At 49.1% G+C, this 11,877-nt stretch overlaps 1 protein-coding gene across 17 annotated transcripts in view; it reads left to right on the top strand.

Moving 5' to 3' along the window:
- znf648 (zinc finger protein 648) overlaps positions 1-11,054 on the top strand; it is a 46,725-nt gene extending 35,671 nt beyond the window's left edge. For 6 of the 17 annotated variants that reach the window (XM_088597784.1, XM_088597785.1, XM_088597783.1 and 3 more), the window contains 7 exons: positions 166-2,380; positions 3,314-3,417; positions 3,956-4,100; positions 5,860-6,134; positions 6,397-6,562; positions 7,315-7,576; positions 9,477-11,054. In XM_088597784.1, the coding sequence (XP_088453910.1) occupies positions 9,557-10,762 (1,206 nt within the window). In that variant the 5' untranslated portion in view covers positions 166-2,380; positions 3,314-3,417; positions 3,956-4,100; ... (2 more) ...; positions 7,315-7,576; positions 9,477-9,556 and the 3' untranslated portion in view covers positions 10,763-11,054. The other 11 variants (XM_088597790.1, XM_088597793.1, XM_088597789.1 and 8 more) reach the window with 11 other exon arrangements.
- The last annotated feature ends 823 nt before the right edge of the window (positions 11,055-11,877 follow it).

The following is an 11,877-nucleotide window of genomic DNA, read 5'->3' as shown; positions in this document are numbered from 1 at the left end:
GTTTGATTTCCTCCCTCTTACTCTGCCACAGTAAATACTGGGTGTCCTCCTTAAACACAAAGACTTTGTTTAATATGGCCTTCATCGGCATAAAAAAAGCTCTTAAACAGGTACAAATAAGAAGGTTAGTGACGCATGACCGCTGTTGACTCTTCATCTTGTCAGCCTGCTGTCCCAATCTTTCTGGGCGATCATTGTCCTCTTCGCTGGTGACTGCAGCTGTTTCCAGGGGACAGGAGTTCCTACAGCCCTGACAGAAGACTGACCAAGACCAGGAGGGGCATGAAAACAGCACCAGATCTCAACCGTTTAAGACAGCGCCAATACACCAGGGCTCACAGGGCCGATGCCCAGGACAGGGATTCCCAATCCTGATCCTGGAGACTTGCTGGTTTTCACTCCAGCCAAGCTTAATTGCTTAATAGAACCCATAATTGAACTACTAAGTTGCTTGATTAGAACATGTGCCCGTTTTTATTTCTGCTCAGACGTTTGGGAATTAATTTCAATTAGGAAATGCAGCAGTTAAAAGGCAAACCCCAACATGTTTGAGAGCTGTAAAGAATCAAACAATTCAGATTAATCCTATTATTAAGTCAATTAAGGGATCTATTGTGAGCACTTGACTAGAACATAAACCAGCTGGTGTGTTTGCCTCCAACATGGAGTGTCTGGAATGTGTTTATACCCCTGTCCTGATCTGAACAATTCTACAACTTTATCCCTGAGTTGTTTTCAAAACCATACTACCTGACTGAGGGACCTTACAGAGACAGGTGTATTTATCCTAAAGTCATGTGAAGGACTGTTACCATATTCGCCTATTTGCCATAGTGTAGGGAGGGTGTGCTCGTTCAATCAATATTTTAATTTTATTTTTCTTTGTTGTCTACTGACGTTTAACATCTTTTATCAATAAAAATAACAAAATGCACCCTTAACATATTACATACATGAAATAATTCAATTTGTTATATGTCAAGATTCCTTCCAATGGAATAAAGCATAGGGCCACTAATCAAGGAATCAGAGCTCACCAACTCCTTATTTTTTTAATTCACTACATAGTACTGTTTTTTTAGCGCACTCACTCTGTAATCAGTGACTGAACTGGTCAGCCCCTGTCTTCTGAAGGCAGCAGTGTGCGTGGTGTCTAGTCACTCCAGACAGCAGACACTGCTGGCATGCAGGGAGAAAGGTAATGTTTACCCTCGTGGCCCTCACGTGAATCATAGGACAGACTCCTGCTCTGCTCTTTCTTGAGTTTATCAGCTTATCACAAGTCAGTCTGACCCTTGCCCTCAGAGAACTGGTGCCATGGTCAAACAAAGTAGCAAATAACCATATTAGTAACTTTCCAGACATAAAACAATAAATATGATTATAGATGTTTTAAAGCCGATAAGAGAAAGAGATGTCTAGCATCAGGATATCTTCGAATGATAGCGAATAACAGACCTGTTCCTGTACTATCCTGACCCAGTTTCACTTTTTAACTTTTTTTTATGACAGAACAGTACTGCCACTGGTGGCTGTAAAATGGTTTATTCTTTGTTGGAAACTCTCTGCGGTCAGCACACTGGTGCAGTTCTTAGGGCAGTGGTCAGTCCCTTGCTCCCATTGCTTGCTGGGACAGACTCCAGCTCGCCCGCAACCCTGGAGTGGACGAAGTGGTCAGAAAAGAGATGGATGGAAACCCTTCACCAGACAGCATTTCACCCCGGACCTGGGGGAAATACAGCCCAGGTTTAGAATTCCTCGAAACACACATACGGCCTTGGTTTGAGTAACTATAATAGAACAAGTGTGTGTGATGCAGATTTGAGGATCTGGTGATTATTTGTTGGGGGGGGGAGCAGTATTTTTGGCAATCGATGCGTCCAGCAAATCCCCTAATGCACATAGCTGCTGCTGTCCAAAAATGCGGTGTAACAATGAATGAAAGATTAAGTTTCATAACCTCGGATCTAATCTCCGAAATTCCCTGTGTCTAAATGATGAAAATAAGCCTCTTGTCCGCTTCCTTTAACTTCTCCTTTGGCTCACTGTTAGAACATTGCCTCTCTTGGAACATTCCTGAATTCCACTTAGGCAAACAAAATCCTTTTCATAAAATGTGCTTAATTTCTAGAATAATTACTGTAGGATTGCTTTTTCTGTACTACGGCTCTGAACACAACTTAAGCACCAACACTCTACACTTGTGTTTTGATGACAGCTTGATTGAAAACTAGAATTAATAATACAAAGATTCCTATTAGTTCAGGTGGGGAGCTGCGTCAGCATGTGTAGGCTGCAAAGGAACAAGTAACAGGTTTATTCCGTGCTGAAAAGAGAAGAAAGAAGACACAACGTTTCGGCTGTGGAGCCTTCTTCGGGTGTAAGAAAGATGTTCTTTCTTATGTAATAGTTTTTTTTATATTTTTGGAGAACAGTTGCGGCGTGGTTTAAGCGTACTGTTAGTCACTGTACTAGGTTTCAGAGCAAATGTCTTACCTGTCTGTAGCAGAGCAGCTGGATCTGGGGTGTAATACTAGTTTCGGCCACTAGAGGGCGGCATACGAGTCAGCCGCTAGAGTGGACCTGAATTCCTCACGAAGTCGGAAAGAGGAATCGGCTTCAGCTGTCTGCAGGCTGATTTCTGCATATATGCGCTCAACACCAGCAGAGGGGGGTCTGTCTTGCTTCTGGGAGGAGTGGTATTCTGGTACGTTTTGAGGTGAGGTGGTGCGAGTAATAAAACAATTTAAAAAAAAAAGATTCTGTAGACTGTAGAAATAGGCGACAGATTAAAGAGAACTACCGATAAACACCGGCTTGCTGCCGCATGTAGAAACGGGGTCGGAAGAAATAGAACCGGTTAGAGACGAGCTGGGAAAGTCGGGAGTAGGTGGTTACGGTTCATACTGGGGTGCAGTAAGTGTCCGCCCTCAGCCCGGTTCCCCCCACTTCCCCGTAGAAAACGGGGTGCATGTGCGTGTTTCCGCCCCGATCTCGCCACCAGGCGGGGGGACCCGCTGCACTCCCCCACCAGAGGCCTCTGGGTGACGGCGTCCGGGCCGGCGGACAGGGCTTCGAGAGAGGTCATGCAGTAATATCCGAGACACAGGCTGGTCTGTGTGCTGCTGTTCCCCGCCCTAGCCTCCCAGAGTCCACCTCTTCACGCCTCATGAAACGGGAGTGTTTTTGTGTGCCTTTTGTAAGCCCTATTAAGCTGAAGGCACAGTGGATTGTGCCAGACTATGTGGGTTATATTAGATTGAGTACATTGGCAGCCAGAGCGCGGCTGGGGCCTTAACTTCTGTTTTTGCAGTGATGGGCGGACGATGGCCGGAGACGGAGACGCGCTGTGTGGCAGTGAGACTGGAGAAGGATGTCCTTTTCGAGCAGGAAACCGGATCGCGCGCAAAGAGACTTGTAGGTGATGTCGACGAGTGTTGCAATTCTGTGATTTTTGGAGTGTGGTATTGATCCTCAGATCTAGTGACCATTCATTACCAAACAAGTTATGTGGCCCTAATGACCTCCTCTTATTTGCAAGCGCTGTGGTCTAAATGTAGTATTTCCTTACTTAGTAACAAAAGACATTGACTTCAGAATGGGCTGATGGGTCATTTGTGCAAAACTGGTTGTGGAGAAAACGAGTCTAGCTAAGACTTTGAAGCTACAGATAAGAGGATATACATCTGACCCAATACTTTCTCACAGACCCAGAATAGCTTCCCTTGCACAAAGAGAGAGAACCAGTCTAGCTCCTTTTCCAATACACACTGTGGATTCTGAGTCCTGTTTCCAAATCAAGAGTGTTGTTTCGTGTGACGAGACAATTTCTGACTTTTGATAAAGTGCCCCAGGAGCAAATATCTCTGATTGGAAGAGAGCCCATCCAGGTATTAATTCTTCTCTCAGCCAATTGAACAATTGCCCTCTCTGTCTCTCTCTCTCCATCTTTCAGCTGTTCCAACGAGCCTCATGCGCGCACACAGCCTGTTCCCCTGCACAGCCTCCCACCAGACAGGGTGCGAGGCAGCCATTTAAAGATGACGTGCAGGTCTGCCTCGCGATGTGACCTTCAGACCCAGCAGGTCCAGGTTTAGACGGTATGCTCTTGGGGGGCTGTTTGTGCAGTTACAGTGAAGGTCAGCCTGCTGATGGTGAGGAATGGACAGGTGTGAAGGGCTTTCTGTCTGTGTAAGTTGATACATCCAAACCTTCAAGCCAAGCAATGGTGGGTATGAAATGGAATATGCTTGCATACCCCTTTCCAGAGGGACACGGAAGGATACTCTATACAAATTGAAGGCAGACATTATGAAGGCTTTGCAAGAGCAGGAGCTACAGCAGTGTTCCTTCCCAATACACCCCCTGGAGAGTGACGCAGGGCAGCACTGCATCCGAATGTCAATCGTGTTGCGAAATGTACCAGTGCCCGGGTATGTGTGATTCACCACTCTGAAAAGGCGAAACGTCCCAAACTCTGTAGGGCAGTCATTTTTTAACTAAACATGTACAATTGGTACTGTTAATTTTGATTAGGACCTACAAGAATAATCTATCCTGTTATCTGGGGGGGGGGGTCAATTTCACTAGCCTCGGTTTGTCACATTATAGACATCTGACTCCAATTAACCAGAAGGCAATTGTTCCTTGGCAATTACAGCTATTTCCCCATAAACCTGTTAATTGGGTTGTGTAGTATGGGAGAGTAAGGTAGGCCCGATGGAAGAATGGTATTTTGTCTCCACCTAGCGGTGACGGTGAAAACTGCTCCAGGACCCGGACTCCGGCCTTTCTACTGCAAAGGAGTAGGCAGAAACTAGATTAGATTGAGTCAGGAGTGCTACATAGGCAGGGACTTTCCACTTTATTAATATTAATCAATATTTTTATACCACTATATTAGCAGTTAATAATTTTCTTAAACATTAATACAGATAGTTAAATGATCATTTAGACCCATAATGTACTAGTACATTTACACTTGAAATATATATTCAAGTGTATTTATTTTAGCATAACGTTCCTCTTTAAACGCACAGAGAAATGCGTTTATGACAAGTGTTTTAATCACGCTGTTTCTACAGACCTGCTCCTTGCCCAAAAAACACTTAAGCTTGTCAGAAAACTATATAAACGTACATTTTAAACATGCTGATCTCATCACCTCCACCTCCAGTGACCGATGGTTGAGAAAAAGTGTGGCCCTTTTCTCCCCAGGGGCCTTTAGGTGCTGAAAAGGGGACCTACCTACCAATGGATGCAGAAGAGATGATTTTCTGTGGTTCTAGTCTGTATGTTCGCGTGGAGCTCCGGTTCACGTCCAAAGACGCGCTCGCTGGGTCAACCAGCGTCTCTAAACCGGCATTGGAGAAAGAACCCATCTTCTTAGCATTGGGCAACTTTAGGATTAAAAATGCACAAAATCACCTTTCAGTAAGGTACGATACATACAGAGTGGCAGTAATAACTTTAAAAAAGGACACAACCGTCTACCAGCTGGGCTAAATCAATCCGACCATCTGCGGTTTCATCCTCGCAGTGTTGGTTAATAAACGCTGCTCTGATTTGGCATCGTTGCTATAAAAGCCGATCCTGTACCACAGAGGTTTAATAAGTCTGCAGACGGAGCCACCTAGTGTAGCGGAATTGTGCTTTTCAGCTGCTAAAAGCTCTGGGCGAGAACTGGAGTTCCCGTCTTATGAGTGTTTTGCTGTGTGTGTACGTCTTTGAAGCGCGTTTCTAATTAAGATTATTTCTGTAATGTAACATTCACAGTCACAAGTTGTCGTAGCACCGTGAGCCTACGCACGATCGGCTATACTAAAGTTCTGCTGCTTTCGGTCCGTCATACTATTCTAGCAGGTGTCGCTTGAAGAAGGCTCCGCGGCCGAGACTTTGCGTCTCTTTTCTTTTCCTTTCGGCGTGGAATAAAACGTCCTCTTTGCGGCCTGCGCACGCCATGCAGCTCCTTACTGTGGCTTCTCTTAAGGACCGACAGGTGTCGCTGTCCGCTCGGGGCTCCAGTGCCCCTCCGGCGAGCACAGACAGGTGAGAACCCCCACCACCACAGCAGCACGTCTGTCCCTGCCACTGGTACGGCACCTGCGCTGCCCACGTCTGATTTAGGCTTTACGGTTCGTTTTGAGCGACCGCAGAATCCTAATCACGTAATTATGATATTAAGATAATGGATTAATACATTAGGATTTGTATTATTTGTTATTGTCATCCTGTAAAGCGGTTTGAGAAGCCACCTTTAAAGGCGCTATATAAAATAAAGTTTATTATTATTATTTGCACCTTAACTACGAACAGATTCGCTACGGTCTCATCGGTAAAAGGAGAACGTGGCAGGCGCACTGACGTTATTGACGAGGATGGGAAAATTGTCCACAGAGTCGAGCAGCTCCGGGACCGACTGGTCTGTTGTTCAGGGCAATTAGCGCGACAGGGGCTCTGCACAAGCCCTGAGCTCCTCTCTACAGAGGACCTGGAGGGTCCGGAGGGCGCCTGAGACCACCTGGCCGATGGCGCGAAGGTGCCGGTTTCTTGGTTACGTGAGGTATATGGGCTCTTCTCCGTTACTGCACGTTGAGTTTCACTGCGCGGCGTCCAGCGGGTTAAACCCCCTCACCCCCCTGTGCCAGATCACCCCTCTCGCTCATGTGGCGATCTAGCACACTGTAGAAGTTCGAACACGTGTAATCGAATGAGTCGGGGATCATCAATTATTAAAAATGACGCTGAAATCAGTTAATCCATATAAATGTTCACATTTCTCATTTCTCTAAGAACTATGCATGCACAGAGTGATGATTCTTGTGACGCTCAATGCGTATTAAATGTCTTCACTGGTTGTGATCTTTCTCCAGTGGGCTGTACCTATATCCACCTTTCGGTTCCGCAGTGCTAAATATTTTAAAGGCGTGGGCGCGATATTTTGAAAATGCATTCATGTATTACTTTAGGACCGACGAGAATGGGTGTTCATCGCATTTTTTTTATTTGAATGATTTCAAAGTCCGCGTTTCTAGAGGAAATGTAACGGCGTTTACATAAGTGTACGGTGTTGTTATCTTAAGAGGTTTTGTGTCCGTCGAAGTTTTTCCTTGCAAAATGAGAACGGAAGACGTGAGATGAAGATGAATAAATATTCGTCCTCCCTCCTGTCCTCCGAGCCTCTGTTCGGGTTGTAGAGACAACGCAAACGACTTCTGAAAGGAAGTGAGGCGTCGCGTTGCGGCGGCGGGTTATTTTAAATTCATCTCGGTCAAATCTACCGACAGATTTAAAAAATGTTTTGTTCCCCCCCAGCGCGGTACCGCAAATTACTCGATGTGCCGTCGGATTCCAGGGCCTGCGCCGCGGGGGAGGGGTCGTCTCGCGTTTGGACATCCGATCCCCTGCGTTCGCGGAGCGTCGGGACGTGTCCAGTGGCCGGATCGTGTGCCCGGGGTGGAGAGTCTTCTGACGGCTCTGCCCAGCTCACAGCCTGTCCCTCTCGCAGCGAGCAGCGAGCCCAGTACAGCTCAGCCCGTCTCACACGGGCCGCCGAGCGCGTAAACACGCCGACACGGTAGGTTGGTTGTCAAAATGTCTTGATCGACGCAAAGACAGCAGCTGTAGAGCACGCTATCTTAAAATGTCAAACAAGGAAGCGGTTATTGTAAAGGTGAGGTCAAGTCCTTTAGTGCGTAAGACAAGCAAGCGAGCTACTTCTCTCAATTTTATCAATTAAAGCGGCGGAGGACAGCGGGGACGGTTAAATTGCTGCCCTATGGACAGTAGTAGCACTCGAGAGAAACCGCAGCCTGCGTCACCTGTGGAAAAACACGCAGGGCGTCCGGTCCAACGTGCGAGAACTGGCTGTAATTACAAAGGTGCCAAAGCGGTTGAACCTACAGTGTGTATAAAGGTACACCTGGAAAAAGCACAGGTAAGCATCAGTAAACTAAAAACGGAAGCTGTAGTCGGGGATTTAAACAAGTAAGACATCCCAGGTCACTTCAACGTTTTTTTTTTCTCGATGTATTTTCCTAATGGCGTCGATAAAGGGCTTCAGGAAAGACGAAGTTAAAGGAAAAATATACAGGTTTATTCCGTGCTGAAAAGAAAGGAAACGACGTATTCGCTGTGGAGCCTTCTTCAGGTGTCAAGAAGAAGGCTCCACAGCCGAAACGTTCTTTTCTCCTCTTTTTTTCAGCAGGAATAAACCTGTTACCTGTTCCTTTGCAGCCTACGCCTGCTGACGCAGCTCCCTGCTTGCAGTTCATGATGCTTGCTTGCTGCGGACGAGCCAGCTCGTACCCTCTCCCTGACTGACAGAACGGTGAGCTGGTGTCTGCCTGCGGACCAGGGCTCTCCAGGCAAGACGCCGTGTAGGTAGAAACGACAGCTTTGCAGACGCTCGTTCAACTCAGTCGTGTGGCACCCGTGCTGCTGCTGGCGATGTTGAGGGTTGTTTTCCAACCCTATAAATCCTGGTCTACACAACTAAAGCCGCTGTTATGCATATAAAATACAACGGTAATGTGAGACGTAATTCAAACCTGCTGATACTTAAGTAACTTTATTAAGAAGTGCTTTAAATGAGTTGACACAGGAAACGTTAGTTAGGGAGTGCATAGTGATAAAGGATCTCATCTTTAAACGATGTTTTGCTGGGGGGTAATTTAACTGCGTTTTTAAATGCATTCCGACGCCTGGCGTTTTTGGAGACCCGTCAGCAGGCACGGTGAACAGGTGAGGTGTGCTCGGAGTCATCCGATCTGGGTGCAAACAGCCCAGCTTGTCGCTGTTGGCCGTTCAAAAGCTATAAACGGAAAGCCAGCGGGTTCTCCGAAACTGACCCGACAATTTCATCCACAAGGCGTGAAAAAGTTTTTCATTTTAATAGGCGCAGTGGAAGCGTTTGTTGTTTTTTTGCGTAAGAGTACGATTCGTTGCCTCGATTGCAATGTGTTTACCTGTGCTTTACGCAAGAAAGCTGCGATTGTAAGAACATTGACGCTCGAATACAGAAGGGTAGGTAAGGAATTGGTCAATGTACTGAGGTGTTATGTACAATTACTGTTAATTCTGGAACTAGCTATAATCATTTAAAAAGGGGTTTGGAAAAGCTGCCACTGGCGGCGATGTGTTAGGAATGTCATTATTGTAAAAGTGTGTTTGGGTTGAAGGTTTCTCTGGAGGTGTGGTGATGTTTGCAATAAAAAAAAGTCATAACTGTAGGAATATAAAATTTAGAACACATTTTTGTTTATATACATTTTGGGTGAATGAGTATTGCTTTTAATGGTGCCCTATAAAACAATTTAGTATTTTTGTATAGTTCTCACTCTTAATAGCTGCCTTTCCGTTTGAAACACCAGTATAATTATTTTTTTTGTACATTCAGGATCACGCGTACTCAAACATTTAGGTGAAGAAAGGTGCCTGCTTGTTTGCGAAACCCAATGTGTGTTTGAAATGTGCAGGTGTGCTGAAGAAGTGGACAGTCTGCCCGGAGGAGCCCTTTCCTGATTTAGCAGCGCCCAGGAGCTCCTGGTGAAGGAACATGGCCCATCGGACTCAAGGAAGATGTTTTAGCCTCCAAGGTGACTTGAAGTTTTCCGTGGATTTGACGTCGGCCTGCAGCCTGCGGGAGGATGACGAGGGCCCCGAGGAAGGTCTCGACTTGCCGGGCGCGACGATCACCTTCATCAATGCCGACGGGGTGGCAGGTGACTACAGTCTGCCCTCGGACCCCGACTCCAGCAGCCCGCCGTCAGGGGGGCTCGGCCCACGCCTGCAGGGCAGCCTGCAGCTCCCGGACGCCGAGGGCGGGCCGAGCCGCAGCCTGTCGGAGAGGTTCGGTGCTCTCTCGGCCCGGGGCACCGAGCTGGGTGAGGAGGAGGGTGCGGAAGAAGGAGAGGCCAGGGGCGCGGGCCGGACCGGTGCCGCCCTGTCCGGCGGGGAGGGGTCGTTCCCCGAGCCGGGCCCGCTGGGCTGCAGGAGGGAGGGGGAGGAGCGGCCTCACACGTGCCCGCAGTGCGGCCGGGCCTTCAAGAAGTCCGGTAACCTGCTGAGCCACATGGGGACGCACCGCGGGCTGAAGCCGCACACCTGCGAGCTGTGCGGCAAGGCCTACTCGCACCAGGGCACCCTGCAGCAGCACCGGCGCCTGCACACGGGCGAGCGGCCCTACCAGTGCCCCCAGTGCGGCAAGGCCTACACCTGGTCCTCCGACTTCCGCAAGCACGCGCGCACGCACACGGGCGAGAGGCCCTACGCCTGCGCGGCCTGCGCCAAGGCCTTCGTGCGCTCCTCCGACCTGCGCAAGCACGAGCGCAACGTGCACCACAACGACAAGCCCTTCCCCTGCGCGGAGTGCGGCCGGACCTTCAACCGGCCGCTGTCGCTGCTGAGGCACCAGCGCGCCCACATGGGCGAGCGGCCCTTCCGCTGCCCGGACTGCGGCAAGGCCTTCGCCGTTCCAAGCCGCATGGCGGAGCACCAGCGCACGCACCGCGGCGAGCGGCCCTTCGCCTGCCCCGTGTGCTCCAAGTCCTTCACCAAGTCCTCCAACCTGCTGGAGCACCAGACGCTGCACTCGGGGCTGCGGCCTCACGCGTGCGCGGACTGCGGCGCGGCCTTCGCCCAGGCGTCCCGCCTGGCGCGCCACCGCCGCGCCCACGCCGCCGGCCGCCGCTCCCCCGCGCTCCGGGGCCCCAGGCAGGCACCGGCCCTGCCCCTGGGGACGGAGGAGCCGCCGGCGCCGTGACCCCTCCGAACGCCTGTGCCTGTGAACAAGCGGTGCCCACGCGTCTCCCCGGAAACCGCCACTTCCCCCCGAGTGCGGCCGGGCCCGCGGACTCGCTCTGGGGTCCGGTGACGGCGACGAGCATTCCGGTCCGGCCAGCTCGAACCGAAGAGCTCAACCGCCTCTCCGGACGCTCCTCTCGGAAACGCCTGCTGGTCTCTCCGGGATGAGGCCCGCTCCTGGAAAACGGCAGGTTTCCGAACAAAAACACAGCCTCGGAAATGGGGGAAAATAAATCTGAACTTGGAACCTGCAGGAAGTTTCCGTGGCTGTTTGTGTGCTGTTACATCCGTCGCAGGCAGCAGTACGTTGTTGTCGTTGCCTGATGTCTGTAGTCTAATCTCTTTACTTGACACCTTTTTTGCCTTCAGAAAGACCTAAAAAAGTTAGTTCTCAAGCTCCCAGTGAGATTTCACATTCAAGCTCCAAGAGTTAGTTGAAATTTGGCCAATACTAATACACGTTGTGGAGACTGCATCAGAGAGTGGAATCCCTGCCGTGTTTTTGGTCATTATCACGTCTTTTGTAACCTGTAGCCATCTCAGCCTGTGCTACAGTTTTATACAGAGTGAGGGTTGGCACAAACAGGTACGTGACACTTGCTGCATTTTATATCCGCACTATTGTGGTCGCAACCTCAGCTGGGTCTGCTTTACTCACTTGGCATCCTTGAGAAAAGTACACAGTGTCCAGCCAGTTAAAGGCCAGCACTCAATTTCAATTTACGAGAGTGCAAACAGTAACAGAATCAACCCAAGCTTACAGGAGTGCGCTGTGCTGCCCTGCCTCTCTTTTTCATTCCCTGAGCTTGTAACTTGAATCCAACACCCCTTACGAGCGTCAGCTGTTCAGATAGGCATCTGCATTTAGAATCCGTTTACTTGGTTATGCATTTGGTACTAATGTGTTTATCTTGCCATAGATCTGTGGCCTGGTATCCCGAACACTTAACGGAAGGATTCAGTTATGAGAGCTTTCTGCTGTGTCCTGTAACGAGGAGCGAGAGAAAAGCAGAGCATGACTGAAACTGAGGGAGCTCAGGGCGAGTGCCAGTGCGGATTCATTGCAGTGAGTTA

This window comes from Lepisosteus platostomus, chromosome 11 (assembly GCF_059453375.1).
Source record: "Lepisosteus platostomus isolate fLepPlt1 chromosome 11, fLepPlt1.hap1, whole genome shotgun sequence".
Classification (NCBI taxonomy): domain Eukaryota; kingdom Metazoa; phylum Chordata; class Actinopteri; order Semionotiformes; family Lepisosteidae; genus Lepisosteus; species Lepisosteus platostomus.
This window is presented reverse-complemented; position numbering and strand designations above follow the sequence as displayed.